Here is a 23,512-nt window from a genome sequence, read left to right as displayed (position 1 = left end):
TGAGGGACCCATCGCATGAGACACAACAACATTGACTCGACCAATGGCATGAGTTGGGGCGGGACGCTTTAATGAAATTTAATTAGGTCTGGAGCCATCAAGCTCCAAAATGCAAATGGAAAAGCACCATAAATCTGTCCATATCACACGTGTGCTATTTTCCAAGTCCTCTGCAGCTGTGGCGTTCACTGAAAATCGTGTTACGCTGTCGGCATTCATTGAAATTAAGGCGCGTTCACACATACCTCTTTTTAGTGCTGCACTTCATACTCTGGCAGAGTGAAGTTGAAAAGAATCTCTCCACTGGCACGCTAAAATTATTTCCTTGTCCATTGCGAATGTTCAGTGTAGCTGTTTACGAAACACTGCCCAGTCAGAGGTCACTGCCAAACCAAGAAACTTCCTATTGGTCAAAGCTCAAAGTTAAAAAGATAAAAGATGGAAAGTTCACCAAACTTAAACTCCACGAAAAATTTGCGAGGGGCATCGTGTAAAATTCATGATCGTGCAGATTCCCATTGAGATGGCTGTATTTCACCTGTGGAATTTTGCAGCGCAAAGGTATTTGTGACAGCGCCTTTAGACGTGTTGCATCAGGTTTGATGTCAATACGATATAACCAGTCGCCATTGACATCAAACCTTGCCGCATCTGAGGCACCTAGTGTTATTTTGTTACGTAGCTAGCCTCCTCAGATGCTGCAATTCCTGTTCACTTCTCTGATTGGTGGATTTTGCCTCTGGATTGTGGGTAGTACTTCACTGAACAATTCTGCAATTAAACCTACCAACAAAAAAAAAGTTGAAATCAGATGGTCTTGTGGCTTCTATATAAGCATATTGTTTAACCTTGGTGCCCATGGTAGGTCTGCTTTGAAAGGTTTATACGCTTTTGCTAAAAATGACTTTCGCTATAGTGATTTGGAATGCCGATTACTTCTATATACTTTTAATCACTTTAATGACTGCAAGCATATTCTTTAGGCAATATGCCATTGCTTAGTCATGTATCATTAGGTTGTTGCATTGCATGACTAGTGAACAGCATGACTTCAAGGTAAAATCTCCTTGAGCCCTGCCTATTTTGTCCTGTATGTGTGTGTGTATATGTTTTCAGTCCCCTGTGCATATACATGAGCTATTTGAAAGTGCTTGCAGAATTGCTGCATCAGACTCTTTACTTCCTTTTCAAGTGTTGAATAAATTATGATATTTTGGAAGATAATTGGATGGAGAGGGAGCGAGCAGAGAACGAGCTGAGGTTGAAGACGTCAAAAGTGTTCAGGGATAAAGAGAGGTAAGCTCAAGGTCACCTGTCAAACGGGCCGAGTTGAGTTCTTGTGTGTCTGACCGATCTCAACCATTTAGTCTCTCTCATTGGGTGCTTATTTATACCATGCGCAAGCAGTTTTTGTTTTTCAACTGTTGAATTGACATATTAAACCTGACTTCAGACAAAGGTTATGCCTTGACAACTGCGCTTAATTTAATGTGGAGTCACACATTAATGTGGAGTTTGGTGTATTGATCTTATTCACCTGTTGTCAGCATTTTACTTTGCTGATTTTATCACCTTTTGTAAGTTGGAAAATTTTAAACTCTTTAATGGGGTCCATGTGGTCTGTTTCAAGGGTGTGTGTGTTTTATATTGGCAATATTCAAATTTTGCTACATTTACTATTTTATTTTCTAAACGGTGTAGCTTTCAAAAGTCACATTTTATACAATTTTAAATCTACATTTAGATTTGTTAACCTTTTATATTTTATGTTAAGATTTATAATTTGCTCTTTATTAAGTTTTGGATAAATTCTAAGTTTTAGAATTTTTTTAATTTAGATTTTGTTTTCTTAACATTTAAAAGTGCACTCAGTAATTTGTTTCAAGTATGTTGAAGTGGCTTACATGGGCTTACACTGACACCTAGTGGCCTGGATGCTGCATCAGTCAAACAAAGTGGTTTTCAGTTGCCATTGTTTAAAGTCACTATGCACACACAGTGAGCCAGTATTATTTTACTCCATGAATGAAAGTGTCCAATAACAGAGCAGTTAGTAGTATTCAACTGGTCATGAGATGCTAACATGGCTGCTACCCAATGAGATGCCCCTGCTCCATGTACAAAAATAGAGCATTTATAATGTTACTGATATGACTGAACTCTTCATCTCATATGAGTGGTCATGATTTCATACGTTTTAAAAATTACTATTCATTGTTTTAGAAGACAAACTTTTAAAATTAGGAAACAAATTACTGAGTGCACCTTTTTAGTTCCTGAGAATTATTTTACTTTTTAGATTTGGTTAACATTTAGATTTAAATTTAGAATATTTTCTTATTTAACATTACATTTAGGATGTATTATATTATTTTATATTTCATTTTAACATGAAGTTTGGATATACATGATGATATAAAAAAAATGTGTAATTGTAAAATGTATTTTTATATATATATATATATATATATATATATATCTCACACACACACTAGTGGCCAAATGTTGGAATCACAAAGGAATAATTGCATAGATAAAGACACTTTTGAAACAGAAAAAGAAAAGTTTAGAGTGGGCAAAGAAACACAGACATTGGACAACAGATAATTGGAAAAGAGTGTTATGGATCTTAACCCCATTGAGCTTTTGTGGGATCAGCTAGACTGTAAGGTGCGTGAGAAGTGCCCTACAAGACAGACACATCTATGGCAAGTGCTACAGGAAGTGTGGGCTGAAATGTCACCTGAGTATCTGGACAAACTGACAGCTAGAATGGCAAGGATCAGCAAAGCTGTCATTGCTGCACGTGGAGGATTTTTTGATGAGAACTCTTTGAAGTAGTTTAAGAAGTTCTAAAAAAAATGTTTCTCTCCAGATTGTAATAGTAATTTTTCACGTCAGTAATGTCCTGATTATACACAGCAATCAGTTGAATGCCACTTTGGTGAATAAAAGTAACAATTTCTTTCCATAAGAGCAAAATCTGTACATTATTCCAAACTTTTGGCCACCAATTTGTGTGTATGTGTGTGTGTGTGTATATATATATATATATATATATATATATATATATATACATACATATATATATATATATATACACATACGTTTAAACCATACATTTTGAAGTAGTGATTTTTTTTTCTTGAATCCTTATTTAGGTCAAATTTGGTTAAATAGTAGTTCTTTATGGCTAAATTGTGACTCAGTTTTGTGTTGTGCTGTGAGATGAGCAGACAGACATTAGTGCAGTGTGTGAGTTGTAGTGAGGTGCAGGTGATGTACTGTGTGAGACTGACTGCAGTGCTGCTACAGAGGATCTGTGAGCACTAAAGCTGAAAGACTGAAGAAGAGCATCTTGTTATTCAATCAGCAGTGTGCCTCAGAAATCTCTATTAGATTTTCATCTCCGAGCTCAATGCAGTCTGCTTCCTTTATGCCGAATTCATAGACGCATGCGGTATGCTCAGAATGAAATACCGGTTCTTGGAATAATGCAGTATGTGTGCAGTAAGCAGAATTGTGGTATGCGTGGAATACCCGGATGACTGTAATACTGCACATCTGCCAAAGTGGACCAGAGTGGAAATGCGAACCACTCATTAAAATCGTGACTCATTTGTTATATATAAAAATGTGAGATCTTTTTACACTAAAATAATAAAAAAATTCAAATGTATTTATTTGACCGGAATGCTGGATGACTGAATTAAAAGTGCAATGTAGTGAGGTCATGTGACAGCAAAGCACCTTATGCAAGCAGTGCACTTGTATCCTTAGGCCAGAATCATGTCTTTTAAGTTGCTGAAACCAATGAATTCAGCAGGTCAGCTCTCTTGGTTTTAGTTACCGTGCGTTCACACCAGAAGCGGCGAGAGCGTCAAAATTCGTTCGGGCTGCCCTCCCTTCAACGCTCGAGGACGCTCGTGGACGCTCTGACATAGTTGAAATAGGTGGCAACGTTTGTTCAGAATGCTTTGTTTTGTGAACTATATTTAAAGGGGCCGCAATTTAAACATCCAGACATGTCGACCATTTACATTTTGCCGACCTATCACAAGTAGCGTATATCCTCATGGACTCTTTAAAATGTGAAAATAAGAAATCGATCGATGGCAGAAAGTAATTAAAATTATAGTTGTTTATCAAAATAAAATACATTTGTAATAATAACTGTGGTCTTGGTTGTTTTATATCCCTGTAAGCAAACAGGGACAGATAATATATTACTGGGAAACCCGCCACGGCAATAATTAGTTTCTCCTCCATTTTGTCTTCGGAACGAATGTTTGGTGGGAACCAAAGTTTACACAGTTATGTTCTCTAGACTTCGCTAGAGCGGAGCACTTCTATATTCCAATAGGTTGCCGCCGAACCACGTCACAGCTCATTACCATAATGTTGACTGCACTTGAACTTCCATCTGATGCCCACGCCGCCCAAGACTCGCTGCGCTGTTTCTCGCTGCCGAGAGACGCTGGCTGTCATTGAAAATGAACGACTTCCGGTCGATTTGATGCTCTCGCCGCCTCTGGTGTGAACGCACGGTTATAGTGATTATTTTAAAAAGAAACTTTTTCAGTGAAATTTGTTTGTGATTTTTGCTAATTTTGTGAAGGCTAAAGGTTTTTTTTTTTTTCCCCCCTTCTTCATTGTGCCCTGAAGATAAGCAAACCAATTAGGCCACCTGATGTGATGTGGCGACTGCACAGGATCTCTCACACACACACACACACACACACACACACACACACACACACACACACACACAAGGGCTCCCTTATTAAGACCAGTGACACCGTCATGGCTGAGTGGTCTGCAGCCCCTGTCGGCGCTACACACCAGCTTAACTCCACAATGCCAGCATTGGCACTTTGCCCTCCACAAGTGTTTTTTCCCCCAGCTACTTTATTAATTTACTTTTTAATTGGCCCTTTTGTGCCACATTTCAGACATAGCAGGTCTGCAGAAAGCACAACCCCCATGCACTTGCAATTAAAAGCGTTAAAATAGAACGACCCGAGAGATGCGCACTTCACGTGAGACAGTCCATCACACTCCCGTTGGCATGTGTAATGAGAAATCGGTGCTGAGGCATGAAGACGCATAAAACATGAGAGAGATGGAACAGAGAATGCGTCCACTCTCTCAGTACTCTCACCATTAGGGCTTCTGTCATCTGTCATAACATTAACATGGAAATTAATGCTAGAATCACAACACCTAAAGCAATAATTCACCCAAAAATGCACATTCTGTTGTCATTTACTCACCCACATGTTGCTCCAAACCCATGTGAATTGTTTTTTTTTCATTTATAATAAACCTCTACAAATATACATATGTGCATGTTAACCTCTACTGATGCCTATATATGCATGTGTGTAATAATACATTAATATATATTTATACATTATAGATTTTAACATATAATGCAGTTGTATTTATGCATATATGCTTTTATATTGGTTTGTTTATATATTTGATATCCAGAGCTGCAGCATTGCTAAAAATATATTTTGTACAAATATATTCATCACAATACAGCGCCAACCCGCATGCCAGAATAGCATTCTGAGATGATATTCTTCTCACCAAAATTGTAGAGAGCCATTATCTGAGTTACTGACTTTGTCAGTTTGAACTAGTCTGACCATTCTCTGTTGACCTCTCTCATCAACAAGGCATTTTCATCTGCAGAACTCGTAATCGTATGGATGAGTGTCTCACGAACTGCCATTGTATGACATAACTGAGAACAACATTTGATTTCTGTCACAAGTCCCATCTGGGCTGTTTTGTACAACAAATAGTGCTAAGAGGTCCTTTCTCCATTTTTATCACTGACAGGGAAGTGCTTCCAGAGATGTTTTATTTAAGGAGATCACAACCTCCGCAGCTCTGTCATTGGAGAGCGTGTAATGGTCAACTTTGCATGTTAAGACTGTTCCGCCCATAGAATGTCTATGGGGCTGCTGCATATGCTAAGCTTGTAGGCTGTCCTTGGTAGAAGGTCTGTGGTGCTGTGCATCAGTGCAATTACTCCAGGTGGAGACATTACAAAGGTTCCACCCTTTACACCACTGTTTATGCTGTAACGATAAATGCGTTAAATGTTTAAAATAAATTGCATTCATTAACGTGATAATTCTGACAGCTGTAAAAACTATTTAATGTCAATGTAAAAATTCATTTGAGAAGTTGGAATTAAATGCACAATGTATTGAAAACTCTCTCTCTCGTGTGTGTGTGTGTGTATGAAATGTCTATTATACGTTTATAAGGATGTGGTTATATTTTCGACACATAGCGGATAATTGGCCAAGGTAATGTAGTAATCAGAATTATCCAATATGTGCCAATTAATTGATCTGGTTGATTATATCTGCTCATTTCTACTCTTGATAGCGAGAGAAGAGAGCATGTATGGTCCACTTATGCGCTCACTCTGTCCACCTGTGTCACACTTTCTGATTCACTCATTTTAACGTTTCATCCTTTGTTTCTCGTTTTTTTCCCAGGCGACTGACTAAAGAGAATGTGAAGCCCTCCGGACGGCAGATTGGGAAGTTAAGCCACAGTAACCCCACCATTCTCTTTGATTATGTGAGTATTTTATTGCTCACGACAGACATAATTGTCCGTTCGACTAATGCCGGGCATTTACAAGGCTTCTTTAAAATCCAAAGTGTGCCATAAATTTTCATTGCTCCTGAGATTAAAAAGCACACATTTAAACTCATAAATGTGGCCTAATGCCCAACATGAGAATGAAAGCATGAGCGTGAGCCTCAATTTAGGCTGAATTAGTCACCAGGCTAGAGGTTATTACATGCATCTCCATTCATGGTTGCTCTGACCACACTTGACAGATCTTTATGTGTGACTGAGAGTTTCCTTCAAAAGCTCCTTTCTGTGGGGTTAATTATAAAGAAACTCATGCTGCTGTCACTGTTCATGCTGTGCATGTCTTCAGTGCTGAGAGTTTTCTTCTCGTGTATTGATAAGAAAAGGTTTGGAAGTGGCTGATGTTGGCAAGACTATGACTTGATTAGCATTTCTTAAAAATAAATAAATCTGATTCTGTGGTGAGATTGGCTCGGGCAAAGGCTGTATTATTCCATATCTGGCAGAGGACTGAATCTTTCCATGCCCGTCTCAGTTAATCTACCACCTTTAGTGCTACTTAATTTGCAAACTCTTTCTACAGTTAAACATGAAATCAGAATTAACCCTGTTTACTTTCTTAACCTCTTTACTCTGCAGGGATTCACACTCGCATTTAAAAGCTCCATGTTATTTTAATAAAAAATAAATCTCATTTTTACAGATAACCACCCTGTATTTTATGAAATGATTGCAATAATAAATAAGTTTTAATGTAAACATATATATTTGTATGTGTGTATGTATGTATGTATGAATGTGTGTGTGTGTATATATATATATATATATGTGTATATATTGTCTTAAGTGTAAAAGCATGCCATTTCAGTTTTGTGTCTTCTATTTTCAAGCAAATCATCTTATTTGATTCCACTGGATGGTAGCAAGTAATAGAAAAAATATTTTTTCCTCTATCACATTATACTGATCTGAAATGTAGGTGGTGTTCTAATGCATTTTAGCCCTCACATTGGTGTTACCCAAGTCTTTTTCTTTTCTTTTTTTTAAGTGCAGAGAGCTTCCACAATGTTTTATTTATCTTGGCTTCTGAGTTGTCTATAAGCCCATCAATGTATCACTGGAAAGCAGAGAATCACAGCTTTACAATAATGTGTAACATTTCATCTTCTATAGATGGAAACCTATTTTGCTGATGATTTGTTTCTCATACTTTATCTACCAGACTTAATATTTAATTCAATTTTTTTTTACACAAAATTGGATTATTCCTTCAAGCAAGATAACAAACAAGTAATTTCTTTAAGTCATTTTTAAAGATAACTAGCCAAGGTAAGCTTTTATGTCAAGTTAGAGGCTATTTGTGACATATCAGTGGTCAGCACAGAAAAGATACGTTTACATTTTAACCCTTACCAAAATAAAATTTCGCTGATATTTTTGAAAATAATTAAAACTGTGGTATTATGGCAACAAAATAACTGTCACCTCCCTGAGAATGAGTTTCCATTTGATGTGACTTGTTTATATAAGTGCAATGTGAAGGACTTTTATATTCATTTTAATATTTCTGCAATGTAGCCTTTATTTTATGTAACTAAATGCAAAAGTGTGTGAGGTTCAGATTCTAAGCTTTTTAAACTTATGCGTCCAGGGACTTCAGTGTTTTAAGTGATAAAATGGCTTACCATATAGCTCCTCCCATGGACCCACCAGTAGAACAAATGTTCAATACAAGTTAAGCTCAATCGACAGCATTTGTAGCATAATTTTGATTACCAAAAAAATTATTGACTCGTCCCACGTTTATAAGAAAGAAAAAAAATCGCTGTTACAGAAGGGCACATACAATGGAAGTGAAACAGGTCAGTCCATAAGCATTCAAATTTATTTTGTTTCAAAAGTACAGCCATATGATGTAAATCACATACTAACCTCATATGTCATCTGTTATATGTAGGGTTCGACCAATAAATCAGCTTATGTTTGGTATTTTAAATTATCGCATCAGCCAATAAATCATCCAGTTTGTCTGAGTAGTCTTTTAAGCTGTGACCGCACCAAGAATCACCTGTTTTACATGTATTAATTTAGCAGATGCTTTTATACAAAGTGACTTACAAATGAGGAATTCAACAGAAATGATTCATCCTAAGGTGGCAGTAATAAGTGCTGTAATACAATGTTGTTAAATTGTTCTGAGAAGGAAAAGTAGAGTGGAAGGGAAGAGACTGTAGTGAAAGAATGTTTGTTATTTTATTATTATAATTTTTTCAAGAAGAAGAAACTGCATTTATTGCATTAGTAGAATTGGGTCTAGCTCTTAATAAAAAGATGCGACTTTAGATGTTTCTTGAAGGTGGCTGCTCGGGTTGTGTTTGGCAGATTATTCCACCAGTGAGGAACAGTTGAAGTTAATTTCTGCGGTAGTGATTGTTTGCCTTTGTCAGATGGCACCCCAAGGCGCTGCTCACCCACTGATCAGAAACTTTTGGTTGGCACATAACTTGAAGTAGCAAGCAACCATTGCAGTTTGATGAAGAGAATTGTGACGTGCGCTCTCTTAGGCTCGTTGACAACCAATTGTGCCTCCGCGTTTTAGATCAATTGCAGAGCTCTGACTGTACATTCCGGAAGTCCTGCCAGAAGAGCATTGCAGTAGTCCAGTCTAGATATAACAAGAGCTTGGACAAGGAGTTGTGTAGCATGCTCGGATAAGAAGGGTCTGTCTGATCTTCCAAATTTTATATAGTGCAAATCTTCACAGAACAGATCACAAGAACAGCTCGATCATGAAGGTCAAACTTATTGTTTAATGCGGTAAAAAATCACTTAAATCTTTTTATTGTTATGAAGTGTTTTTGTCTTATTTTCCATTTAAACGTCTCTAAAATCCCTTAAAATACATTTACTTGAGAAGCATCATATAAGATATTTAAACTTGCTTTCAGAGAATATAAGTGTAATTTGTATACAAGTGTATTTTTATTTTTTTATTTGAACTTTTATGGACTAGCCACATTCACTTCCATTGAAAGTGTCTTACTGTAACTGCAAGACTGTAAATTACTGTAATTTTTGCTACTTTTAAATAAATGAGGGGCAAATCAAATAATCAACATTATGCTACACATGCTGTCGATTGCACTTAACATGCATTGGAACCCATAGTGTTTTTCCAAACCTGTATGACTCTTCCATGGAACATAAAAGGACGTATTATGCAGAATGTTAGGGACTGACAACCTCAGTCATCATTCACTTTCATTACTGCTTTTTTCATACAATGAAAGTGAAAGGTGACTTAAGTTCTTATACCCTAACTTGCTGCCTATTTGTAATATTGGTTTGGAACAACACGATGATGAGTAAATGATGACATATGTTTTTGAAGGAATAGTACTTATTTCAGTGGGTTTAAACCGAGTAGTGCATTACTACCAAATGGAAACAAATGAAATCCTCATGAAATGTTATCTTTGTCTCTCTTTTCAGATTCTCTCTCAGATCCAGTGGTACGACAACCTCATAACTCCTGTGGTGGACTCTCTTAAATACCTCACGTCTCTCAACTATGATGTGCTGGCCTGTATCCTTTTGTTATAATTACAGTCTTATTCTATAATAATCTTCCCCCTCCACTAATTACAACTCTCCCAGGAACTTGCTGATCTCTTCAAAACTCCAGTTATTTGTATGTAATTAAAATAGTGTGTAATCGCTCACCTTGACTTCATCGTTACCAACATTGACATTGACATTGTGTCTTTTGAAATTAGGTGTTTTTGCATTTTTTGTATATATGCAGAGAAATATAGATTACATTTTCTATTGAATGTGAAACAAAGACTGAATACAGTGAGGTGCAAAAATAGTCCACTAGTGAAAATGCTTCTTTATTGTACTCTAATATTTATACAAATATTTTAAATACAAATAATATGACCTGCATAATAGTTTGAGAAAACATTAAGAAATGTACATACATTTTTTGAATTCTTGGTATGGCAGAACAAATACTTATTCAGGAAATCGTGTACATTTTCAACCTTTTTCTCAAACTGGTTTGCTGGTAATATACAAGTTGTTATTAAAATATTTGTACTAAAGCATTTTCACTCGTGGACTCAAACTTTAGCACTGTATGTGATTAGTAGATTGAACAGTGTCTGCCATTTATAGCGTATTTGTTATCTTGAAAAGAGCGAGCCGTGGTGTGTCTAAAACCCTTGACCGTGTGGGCAGATTGCATTATTGAAGCTTTAGCCAACCCAGAGAAAGAGAAGATGAAACACGATGACACAACCATTTCATCATGGTTACAGAGTGAGTGCCGCATTTCCTCCCTTCCTCTGAAAAGCCTCTTTGATATGTCGAGATGCTGAATAAATTGATCCTTTCGTCTGACATCCTTAATGGACGTGAAATGTCATTTCTTTAAACAGCTTGGCCTTGCTGCTTGAGTGTTTCCACAAACCAATCTGAAGCACAAATGCGGCCGTATGACATTCTTGTCTTGCCCTCTTACAGATTCTAATGCAAATGCTTATGTTAATATTATGCTTTTGTCTTGGCGTCTTTCCTCAGGTCTCGCAAGTCTTTGTGGAGCTGTTTTCCGGAAATATCCCATTGAGTTGGCTGGTCTTCTACAGTATGTAACCAACCAGCTGAAAGCAGGCAAGAGGTATGTGTGTTTAACTTTGTTTAAACAACACTATTAAAGTTGATTTCATGTTACAGTTTGTAACACAGACTGTAGGTGTAGTATTGACAAGAAAGGTATTTTTTCAGCATTACTCTATTTTACACCGGATTGAATTTAGTCAAACCAGCCATTAAAAATTCCTGACAAGTTTCCTTTTTAAAAAATTGTACAAAGGTGTAGCGATATACTGTGTTGTGAGCTTGCAGTCTAAATTGAATGAGGAAAATTTGAGGAACTATATTTAGCCGACCTATCACAGGTAGCGTGTATCTTCATTAAATCTTTTAAATGTGTAAGTAAGCAGTCGATCGATGTCAGAAAGTAATTCAAATTATGGTTTGTTGTTTTACCAAAATAAACAAAATAAAATACATATATCCCTGTAAGCAATCAGGGACAGATCGTATATTACTGGAAAACCCGTCACGGCAATAATCTGTTTCTCCATTTTGTCTTCGGAACGAATGTTTGGTGGAAACCAAAGTTTACACTGTTGTGTTTTCTCGACTTCACTAGAGTGGAGTACTTCTATGTTCCAATAGGTTGCTGCCGAACCATGTCAAAGCTCATTACCATAATGTTGCCCACACTTGAACTTTCCTCTGACGCGCCTGCTACAGATGCGCTGCTTCTCGCTGTCGAGAGGTGCTAGCTGCCATAGAAAATGAATAACTTGGGTCGATTTGACACTCTCGACGCCATTGTTCTGAACGCACTATAAGAAATTGTCTTGAAATTCATGACTTAAAAATTCATGATATTTGTTAAAATATTTTTTACCTTGAAAATATACTTAAACCTTTTTTTTAAATAATGATTTACTCTAGGGCTGGTCGATAGGACAATGTAATCGGATATCGGCAATATCTGAGAAATATCCTAATGCCGATTGCAACACTCATTGACAGAAGGTGATCGACAACATAGGGAAATTACCAAAAAATGGAAGGTCACCAAATATATGAAATAGCAGTACAGGGTATAAAATTAGCACCTGCCAAATGTGGGTAGACTATATCATGCGCATGGCGGGCAATTTTGACGGTGTAAGTAATATAGTGGTATTTTGTTTTTTCTAAAAAAAAAAATTTAACATTTCTTTTATATCGCCACGTGTACAAGAAAAGTATTTTAGTATATTTTACTTGGTAGTTACACCACTTGACATTTCAAAGTTATTAAACCAGTAGAAAATGCTATAAATATTTTTCAAATATGTATGAAATCGACATGGACCCAAAGATCACGTTTCTGCGAATTTGATACATGCAAGCTCATCTAGATGTTACAATTGTATTTTTAATTTAAATTTTACCACCTTGGACAATAGAGATGCACCAATCAACCACATGCTCTGTGGTTGCTCTGTGACTCATTTTCCACATGCTCTGCCCTGATCGGTGACCGGCCGTCAGTCTCGCGTCGTTGCAATTCCGTTTTGTTGCCAGCGGTGCAGGCAATAAAGTCACAGCCACGTTCACGCTCGCAGCCGCATGTAAACATGTCGTTGCCGTGGAAGTTCTTCACTGTGAGTGAAGAAGACACAAAGTTCGCAATTTTTAATAATTGTAAGGCTAAAATAAACCGTTGAGGAACCACCATGAAAATGTTCGGAACAACAAACTTAATTCGAAAATTACAACATCACCCAGCTGAAAATGCACAGTTTGAAGAAGCTAAAAATTGGAAAGCGGCTAAAGCTAGCCAGAGCTTAGCAGCCGCTCCAATATTTCCTTTGTATGTGCAGCGAAAAGTCCAAAGCAATTACGAGGAAAATTATGGAATTCATGGCCCTGGATGACCAGTCGTTCTCCATAGTTGAGGACAGAGGCTTCAGAAATCTGCTAAAATTCCTCAGCCCAAAATCCACAATACCGAGTAGGCGGTACTTTTCTGACGTCGTGTTGCTAGAGTTGTTTAATCTCGTGTCCTGTCACACACGCAGCCTGTTACAAGCCGATCCGTAAGCAGCAATAATTTTTTCAACTGATATTTGGACATCTAATGTAAGCTTAATGCCTATGTTGAGCGTATTGTACACTTTTTTTTTTTTTCTTTCTTTATTATTTATTTTTTTTTGTTCATAGGCTTGTAATCTTTGGATTTTTGTGAGACAAGTAAAAAAGAGAAAAGGGTCCATTTTATAAACATGGTGGAAAATGACATCTGTTTTGTTATATAAAGCAACTCATTTTCAGTTAATTGTTATTCTACCTCTTTCCAGTCACAGAGCACTTTAAGTGTGAGAAGATCCTGTAACTTAATGCAATCTGGGGGAAATTGTGATGTTCAATAATTTATTTTATTATGAAAAAAAAATTTTGCATTGAAGAAAAGTAGATATTTGTTTGTACATGCTGTCAATTATAGTTCATAGAAAGAAAATCGGAATCGGCAAAAATCAGTATTTGCAGGTCACACTTACAAAAAAATTTAATCAGCCAAGAAGTTGCTATCAGTGCATCTATAGCGGACAACCTTACTTGACAATATAGTTAGAACCAATTAATGGTGACGTTGTATCCAAAACCTTAAAGGAAACCAAAGTCTGAAGTTTATAAATGGTTGGGATATATTGTGGTATTTGCAACTATAAAATATACATTTGTAATGCTGTTACTCAAATCACTTTCTAAACTAATATAAAAATACATTTAGGAGACTTTTAGGGGGTTCTGAAGCTTCATTTCACAGCATTTAGCGAGGCTAAAATAACAGCATATTTCTCTATACTCTGTTGTACGCAGAGCTGTTCTGTGGACAGTTCTCCATGATTAGAAACAGATGTTTTAATGATGTGTATGTTATTCTTGAAGACTCCTGAGAGATGTGTGTAGGCAGGCAGTTATGTGAAGCTGTCCCTTACTCAGCACTGTGTTCAACATTGCCTCAACGTCTTTAACCCGCCCACAGTTTGACACATGAGTGTTGACTGACTGTTAATGCTGAGATTATCTGGATAATGTATAGATCTGGACAGGTCTGCATATATGCGAACATGTTGGTATTATTATTCAGTAGAATAGAAGTTGATTACAATTGTTTCTGTTTAAATGGCAAAATAAAGTGTGACAAAATGGAGTTTATTTGTAATTTATTATGTAATTTCTTGAATGGCCTGGGTCATTAGGTACATAAAACTCCTGAAGAGCAGCTTCCTGTTTATCAAGGGCTTAAATTATTAATTGGTTCAATTAAACGTGTTTTGTGTTGTCAGTTTTGACCTGCTGATCCTGAAGGAGGTGGTGCAGAAGATGGCAGGCATTGAGATCACTGATGAGATGACGTTGGAGCAGCTTGAGGCCATGACCGGTGGAGAGCAGCTCAAAGCAGAGGTACACCACACATGTTAAAGATATTTTGTTTTTGCTTACAGTTGCCCTGAAAAGTATTTGGACACTTAAAATGAAAATTCTGTTACTTAACTACCGTCATGTCATTCTAAACCTGTATGACTGACTTCTGTGGAACACAAAAGGAGATGTAAGGGACTTTCAGCCTCGGTCACTATTCACTTTCATTGTTTGGAAAAAAAATGCAATGAAAGTGAACATTTCTGTAGAAAGTTATAAAGGTTTTGAACATGCAAGGAAATTACACATTTGTGACGATGTTTATTTATGTATAGACATACATGTTAATTAGTGCTCTCTTATTTTATTTTAAAGTAAATTCCTTAACTTTCATTTCAATTCTTTTAGTTATAATGTGCATTGTGCTTATCATTGGTGCTTTTGATTTTTAGTTTAAACTTCCAATTTATCTTGTCAGATAATGTTGAATATGTGCCATCCATGCAGTTTTCTTAGGAGTGATATGACAAATAAACAATGTTTTATCCTCCTTATGATGCAGAAAACTCCAGTTGTACGAAGCTCCTTCTATGAGATACAGTTAAAGTTACATTTTACCTTATTGGTCTGTAAAGCAATATTGCTGTGTAAGTCAAAGATCTACCTAGTTTAGGCTGGTTTGCATTGCAGTTAGAGGTCTAGCAATGACTTCTTGAAAATGCTTAGGAAATGAATGCGTTACCACAAGGGACATTTACCTATAGGTGTATACATTTAACGTTAGTCCTTGACTTTGCACCCTGTAATGCTAATTTTCAAAAAATTTCAAATTGTTCAGATCATATAAAGTTTTTCCAGTAGGGTTTGCACGAATACTGAACATTCGACCAGTCAAGTCGAATAAGACAGGGGAAAGTCATTTACACTGATCAGCAACAACATTAAAACCACCTGCCTAATATTGTGTAGGTCCCCCTTGTGCTGCCCGAACTGTGCCGACCCGCATCTCAGAATAACATTCTGACATGTTCTTCTTACCACAATTGTACAGAGTGGATATCTGAGTTACTGTAGACTTTGTTCAAACAGTCTGGCCATTCTATGTTGACCTCTCTCATCAACAAGACATTTCTGTCCACAGTACTGCTGCTCACTGTATATTTTTAGTTTTTGGCACCATTTGGAGTAAATTCTAGAGACTGTTGTGTGTGAAAATCCAGGAGATCAGCAGTTACAGAAATGCTCAAAACCAGGCCATCTGGCACCAACAATCATCCATGCGATTATCTAATCAGCCAACCATGTGGCATCAGTGCATTGCATAAAATCACGCAGATATGGGTCAGGAGCCTCAGTTAATGTTCACATCAACCATCAGAATGGGGGAAAAAATGTGACTCAGTGATTTGGAGCATGGCATGAGCAGCCTTATTGACGAGGGAGGTCAACAGAGAATGGCCAGACCGGTTAAACTGACAGTCTACAGTAACTCAGATAACCACTCTGTACAATTGTGGTGAGAAAAATATAATCTCAGAATGCTATTCTGAGATGCGGGTTGGAACTGTTCTGTTTTGGCGGCACGAGGGGAACCTACACAATATTAGGCAGGTGGTTTTAATGTTGTGGCTGATCGTTGTATATTCATGAGTAAAGCAGGTTACAGTTTGGATGATGTAATATTCATCAGGAAATCACTGCCTGATTGGTACGAGAAACTTTAACCCAACCCTAAGCCATCCCCACAACCTAACCTCATTAATATGAATTAGTCTTCCCTTGCCTTTACGGTTTACTACATTTACTGTATTTCCTACAGATACATTTTGTAAATTACATTCAAAGTAACTAGTCAATTACATGCTGACTGTGTCTGCTACATTGTTGAATTGAGATGTTTGAGCCTATTTGAAGGGCCTTCTGAATAGTGGGTGTATAATGTGTGTTTTTCTAGGGTGGCTACTTTGGGCAGATCAGGAACACTAAGAAGTCATCTCAGCGTCTGAAGGATGCACTTCTGGATCATGAATTAGCGCTGCCGCTCTGTTTGTTGATGGCCCAGCAGAGGAATGGTGTTGTCTTCTCTGAGGGTGGAGAGAAACATCTCAAACTCGTGGGAAAGCTTTACGATCAGGTAGGATCACTATGTAATTTTCTCTTTGCGTCTTCGAACATGATGTTCATCTTGGAATCAGATTTGACAGTTTACTTAATACATTCTTGGTCTTACTATAAACGTTTCATCTGTGAACATTTTTACAAAAAAAAAGCTTTCTTCAAAATCTTTTATCAAAACGCCTCTGAAGCAACTTTCTTTTTCTGCTGATTTCACCAAGCCCTCTTACTTTTTAACCCCTTCCCTTCCAACCACCTGTTATGTAGAGATCTTCTTTCCTAAACTATGCCAGTGGATCAAGCCCCACCTGTGCCTTTTTTCTCATTGATTATCCAGTTTCTTTTAAAAATATGAAAGTGTGTCATCAATGTCATTTCATGTTGCCTTTAAGTACTTGTGCTCAATATTGCTGTAATGTCCCTCAGAGTATTAGCTGCTAACTGTATAACTGACATGCAGAAAAGCTCAAATAATGGGTTTCATAAAAACTTGGATGTTTATTTAAAAGTTTGATGCTTGTTTACTTCTCAGACAAGTTCAAATGCCTCCCATGATATAGATAGACAAACATTCAGACGTTAGAGCTCCTTTAGGGAAAATTCAAGAAGAAACAGCTTATGAAATTGAGCATTTCAATTAAGTAAAGGCTGACAATAGGGTCCTCTTTTTAGATGCATGCAAGTAAAGAACACATTGTAAAACATTGTATACCACTATTAGATCAATTTAAATGGATGTTTTAAGTGTGCTAATATTTAGAATTAATGACGTTCCAGCTCATTAGTAGTTAAAACTATTAATGAATGTCATCTAAAAATTAAAATGGTCATTTATGCACTCAAGTTGTTCCAACTGCTTATGACTTACTTGCATGAACACACAAGGAGATGTTTCACGACATGTTTGTTCTGCTCTTTTCCATACAAGAAAAGCATACAGTTGACCATAAAACCATGAAAGTGCTATATCAGTCATCCATGTGACTTGTGCACTATATTCCAAGTCTTCTGAAGCATACAATGGCTTTGTCTAAGCAGGGTTCGTACAAGGTGCTTGAAGTAATTGAACTAGCTTGCACATTCCCCACTTATGCTTCTTGCTCTCACACATGGCTTTTGTCATGAATCATGGAGAATGCAGGATTTCTTTTGAATATTTTTTTGTATACCTCTCTGTGTGCTATTTGCTGCTTATTCAGAACCGCTTAAAAAAAAATAAAAAATTAATTACCGGATGATTTTCGAGACTGGCTATACATTTGCATGTGCAGCAAGACACGTGACCAGTGGAGTCAAACTGACGAGCAAATGACTCAAGTCTTTTTAACCATATGGGCAGAGGTCCAGACCACTGCTGAAGCATTGATAGACTGCGCTGTCATGTGGCACCTGTTACTTTTAGCAGCGCTGTACAGAATGGGCCATTTACAATCTATTATCTTCTTCCTGTAATTCTTCTTTCAGATTCAAAAAATAACAACTTGATGTCTAGCATTCAATAAAAAAAATAAAGGTCACCCAAAATACTTGTTTAGAGCAATTGAAAGAATACAGTAACCAATGTAAACTTGAGGGCTTTAAGCTAATACAGAAGTGCTTTTCCAACAAAAAATAAATAAAAATTAACAGCGACAGTGGGAGCCAGCAGCCTGTCATGGCATCCTTCCTGAACCAACAGAATTGAACATTTATGTTGAAAACACATAGTCCTAGCTTACTGAAAAAAGTGCATCTTTTAATTCTTCATTCACATAAAAATAACAACAACATATAGTAATACACTCTGCCACTCACCTTTTTCTTAAACTCAAAATTAAAAAATAAAATTCAAGTAAAAGTGTACAAGAGCAAAATAATGCATTCTGATGTCTAGCATTCAATAAAAAGGTCACCCAGCCACCCTTTCTTAGAGCTATTGAAAGAATACAGTAACTATTGTAAACTTGGGGGCTTTAAGCTAATACAGAAAGTGCTTTTTCAGCAAAAAATAATGAAAATAAACATTCAGAATTCAACATTTATGTTGAACATACTGAAAAAAAGCATCTTCATTCACATGCAAATAACAACTTACACTCTGACACTTTCCTTTCACCTTAAGAATATTGTGGGTGTCATTCAAGACAAAATACAGTGCAGTGCCGTGGTGCTAGAATGGAAGGCCATCTCCATTTTGCAAAGACGACATATTACGGAATTGTTTCCTATTAAATTAAAGAATTCCCATATTTTAGAGCAACGAGTGCGTGCCGCCTTGCACTTCTGATAGTCTGAGGAGCCACTCGTGTTGCTACTACGCTCGGCGCCGCCATCTTTGTTTTGGGTCTGACGAATCGACGCGCATGTTTTGCGTCAACGTATTTTTTGCGTCGATGACGGCGACGCGTTGTCCCAGCCCTAGCCCCGACTTTTTTTTTAGTCATGACAAAGCTTTCAAAAAGCCAAAAGGCGAGATCCACGCATAACCTTTCTGTTCAAATCCATTGGTCATTCAATAATTTATCTTTTAACCCTTTAAGCTCTGATCGCTATACATTACAATGGATGTAGTCATTTTGACCAAACTTGAACAAGCGCTTTGAAATTGACAGAAAAATCAGAAATGGTCTGTTTTGATAATTTATGAAAATAAAAAAATTGCACCGTACATATTATTGCAATCATTAAAAACATCAAGCTTATCAAATAGCCATGTGCTATATGTTGTTGGAAAGCTCTCAAAGAGTAGAATACATCCAGCCTATTATATAGCGTGTAATTGCTAAGTATATGTATTTGACAGTTATGTTGGTGTTGCTTATATGCTTCGTTTTTGGTTATAACTTTGATAATCTTTCAAACAAGCCCACACACCAGGAAATCGGATGCACTGATCATTAGATAATCCACACGAAGCACAATGTTACATATGACCACCAGGAGATGGCGCCAAGTACACGACAGACACAATGCGGTCTCATTTCTAAAATCATTTCTATATACTAAAATCATGCCTGCATGCTATGCAAATCTTTAGTCATTGTTGTGTTTGAATGTGTAATTAGTTCTTATTTACAATTATGTTTTATTTGTTTGAGAGACATTTTGACATTATAATAAATTATTTTTTAATGTTATATTATATTAATGTTACAAAACAAATGCCTTTTTTTCAGAGGCACCTTATTTACACCCAGAGATATCTAATGTCATATAAGATGTAAATTTGTGGCTTTTTTTTTTTTCATAATCCATTTCATTACAAAATCTGAACAGTTTCCTTTACAGTGATACCAACTGTAAAGTTGACCCTTGTTTTTTTTTTATTTTTATTTTTGTCGAGTTATAAAATTTTGGGTACGCCACTGAAACAGGAAATCTTTAAAAAACAGTCTTCCAAATAAAACAAAACTTTTGTCATTAAAACTTTTTCTGATTGTCAGCGTAGCTGTTTTGAAGTGGAAGTACCCTGCATCAGCCGTAGGAAAGACTCTCGTTGGGAGTTGTACAAAACTTCTGTGATTTTCATCCACCCACACTCTTGCAGTTTGCTTTTCATGTTCTGCAGCTGCATAGCTCAATTACTCACTGGGTAATCCAATTGACTGTTTCCTCTCCCCCTGTGTTCTCTAGACATGTCACAATTCACAGCAGATGGTGCTAAAAACTAACATCATCAGCTTCATTCTGTGTGGGACTACGAAATGATGCTGTCGGTCGATCCTTTCTTTTCCCTCAATGTCTCAAATTAGAGCCTTTAGCAAATAATTCCTTCTCGGAATGCCAAATTGACTAAACAATTGCTCATGGTGTAAATGAGGAACATGTTTTTTTTCTGACATCAGTGGGGAAACTTTTAATTATAAATTTTAGCTTGATTTTTGTTTTTATTTTTTTTACACACTTTGCAAGAAGTTCCACAGTGCTAATTACAATCAGCTGAAATATGTGGGGCTCCTGTGCCCGGCTATCACCACTGAGATTGATTGACTCCTCTCTCAAACTAAATATGCTTTCAGCGTGATTACATGATTTATGCATAAGCACCCTGAAAAATATTAAAACCTAATAAGTTGTATAAATTTGCCTTAATAGATGTTTTAAACATGCAAAATGACAAATTGTGCTTGTTAAAAGTTGACACTTAACTGAACTTGTTAATTTCTTTTTTTTTTTTTTTTTTTTGGCATTTACTAAGTCAAGCATCACTGCTATTATTGCCCATCCTTGAGATCAAGGATTTGAACAAACCTCCAACTCCAAGTATGAAACTTCATCGCATACACACTGCAACAAACATGCTTTATGATTCATTACGTCAGCCATCATGTTATAATCTAGCTGCAGCAAGTTTCAACCTCTCCCCCGTAGATCGGGTCACTTCTCGCGACTCAGAAGCGGCGCTGAAAGCACACAGAAATGCCAGTTTCAGAGCATGTACATATTTACATGACCTGCTTTCTTATTATTTGAACTTTAATAAAGGATGGTTTAAAGATATAACAGTGGAGTATTTCCTTAAGCAACACTTGCATGCTTGCGTCTTTTAAGTGGAGTGGCAGCTCTGCTCTGCTTTATTTCACAACAAGAGTGCTTCTGTATTTACATAATTTGTAACTTGTATAATTCTCGCATACTTTGCGGCCTACAGTACATCACCTGAAGCTGTTTGGAGTGAGTCTGAACTGTGTAAATTAAGAGTTTATTTTTTTAACATTGGACCTTAATGCTTAATTTACAGATTTTAAACTATGACTTGCACTGCACACAAATAACTAACATTGGCATTATATTCATGTTATTTAGCCAGAGGGGAACGGGCCCCCACAGTGAGTGGTTTCTCCCAAGGTTATTTTTATCTATTAACCAACATCTTATTTTTTGTGTTCCTCGACACAGTTGCCTTCAGCTTGCTCACTAGGGGTCTAAATACGATTATTATTTAATTATTTGTTTTCAATACACATTTTACAGTCATATTTAATCAAACTACAATGATCAATGTAAGACTTTATTGATATTACAGTTTAATTTTTATTTATTTATTTTATTTAAAATGACTTGAACTGTTTTTTTCTTCCTTTCCTCAGTCAGGCGCGAGCTGCAGTGCTCCTCTAGCGTGTCATCATTAGTTTCATATGATCCCGTGTTACATTAAATGAGATCAAACTACTATTCGACAATGAACATTTTTGTTGACGATTTTTTAAATTTTTGATATTGTCGATAACGTTGACTAATCATTTCTGCCCTAGTCACATAAATCAAATAATATATATATATATATATATATATATATATATATATATATATATATATATATATATATACTCTTGAGTCAGCTCAAACTATCTTATTTCACCACAACCCAGATAAATTGGAGCTTCAACACTGATCTGTTCCCCATTCGAGTTGATCCTGATATAAACCGTAGATAATGTGTTTCTTGTAGTCTGTTCTGTATTCAGAGAATGCTAATATTATTGCACCACTCTGTTATTTTGGTTAGTTTCTTTCTGATGTATAAATGTAATTGAGTTGTTACAATTTCCATCCCATGGTAAAAACCTCTAAGTCCTGGGGAAACTAATTTGCCTTTCTACTCTGTACAACTGAAAGCAACTGATGCATTTCATTATATTCTCTGCCTCTCTTTTTCCTCCCCTTTCTCTTTCTCCCTTTCTCCTACAAAGAGACCATATTTTTTATGGTGAATCGTGGCAGTTTCTCAGGGGATTTGTATCACTCTAAACTAATTAGAGCGTTGAAAAAAGTCAATCTCTTTTTCTTTCGATGTCCATTTTGTTGTTAGCGCACTCTGGGTGGAAGGTATTCTGAGCACAGCTTTAGAGAGATGTCACTTGGGCAGCCTTTTACATCTGTCTCTGGCTAGAGCTCAACAGTCTGTTCCGGAAGTCAAAATTCTGTTAATTTTCTCCATAGGGGAATTGATAATTAACGACTGGGCCGTCATGAACTTTTTTTTTTTTTTTTTTTGTATGTGAGAGGAACCGGTGTCAGCCAATGCGTAGACATTCTTTTTTCATGCCATAATCATTACATTTTATTATCCAAGGTACAAATATGTTTTTTGGAAGTTCAGATAATCCGTTCAAAATCCTCTTGGCTCAAAATCTAAGGGGGCACATGTGCCTCAGTCTATATGGGCATGACGCTTCTGATTAACGATAACTTATGAACCTTAAAGGGCCTGCTGTGAACTCGACGTTGTTAATGAATGCCTCTGTAGACGCAATCAGTCCATGTTATTTCAACTCACTTTACATCACGCACTTTAAATGACATAAAGGAGTCCGTCTCCCTACAGTATTAAACTACTTTTGAACTTGTATTCAATCAACGTAAAATACATTGCTTTTATACTTGCAATCAACAACTTATTTTTTCATTGTATTTCATTTGATTATGTAGGCCAGGGGTGGGCAATTAATTTTTAAAAGGGGCCACATAAGAAAACTGACTTATGTTGGAGGGCCGAACCAACAATAACTTGAAGTTAATTTTCCCCATTGTAAAAAGCATTGAATAATATATTTTTGATTAGTTACTAATGGTATTCATAAGAATAAGAATATTCTGTAAATATTTGTAAAAATATATGAAATTGTGGTGTAGAAAAATACTCCTATAGAAGTAATAAACAGTAAAAACAATAATTGCATCAGTGTTTCATTTTATTATTAACATGTTAATCTTCCCAAATACTGAAAAGGTGTTTTACAGTATGTTAAAGATAAGCAACTGTCAACTTCATGCAAAAAGCAATAAATACTTG

At 36.4% G+C, this 23,512-nt stretch overlaps 1 protein-coding gene across 1 annotated transcript in view; it reads left to right on the top strand.

Annotated features, from left to right (window-relative positions):
* The window catches only part of thoc2 (THO complex 2), a 91,290-nt gene that overhangs the window by 29,290 nt on the left and 38,488 nt on the right, over nt 1–23,512 (top strand). Inside the window, exons 16-21 of the mRNA XM_052149649.1 lie at nt 6,522–6,606; nt 10,120–10,213; nt 10,870–10,950; nt 11,212–11,308; nt 14,547–14,664; nt 16,577–16,756. Of these exons, the coding sequence (XP_052005609.1) occupies nt 6,522–6,606; nt 10,120–10,213; nt 10,870–10,950; nt 11,212–11,308; nt 14,547–14,664; nt 16,577–16,756 (655 nt within the window). The remainder of the gene's footprint in view (nt 1–6,521; nt 6,607–10,119; nt 10,214–10,869; nt 10,951–11,211; nt 11,309–14,546; nt 14,665–16,576; nt 16,757–23,512) is intronic.

Source organism: Xyrauchen texanus, chromosome 19 (assembly GCF_025860055.1).
Source record: "Xyrauchen texanus isolate HMW12.3.18 chromosome 19, RBS_HiC_50CHRs, whole genome shotgun sequence".
Classification (NCBI taxonomy): Eukaryota; Metazoa; Chordata; class Actinopteri; order Cypriniformes; family Catostomidae; genus Xyrauchen; species Xyrauchen texanus.
The sequence above is the reverse complement of the archived record's forward strand: the minus strand, read 5'-3'. Positions and strand labels throughout refer to the sequence as shown.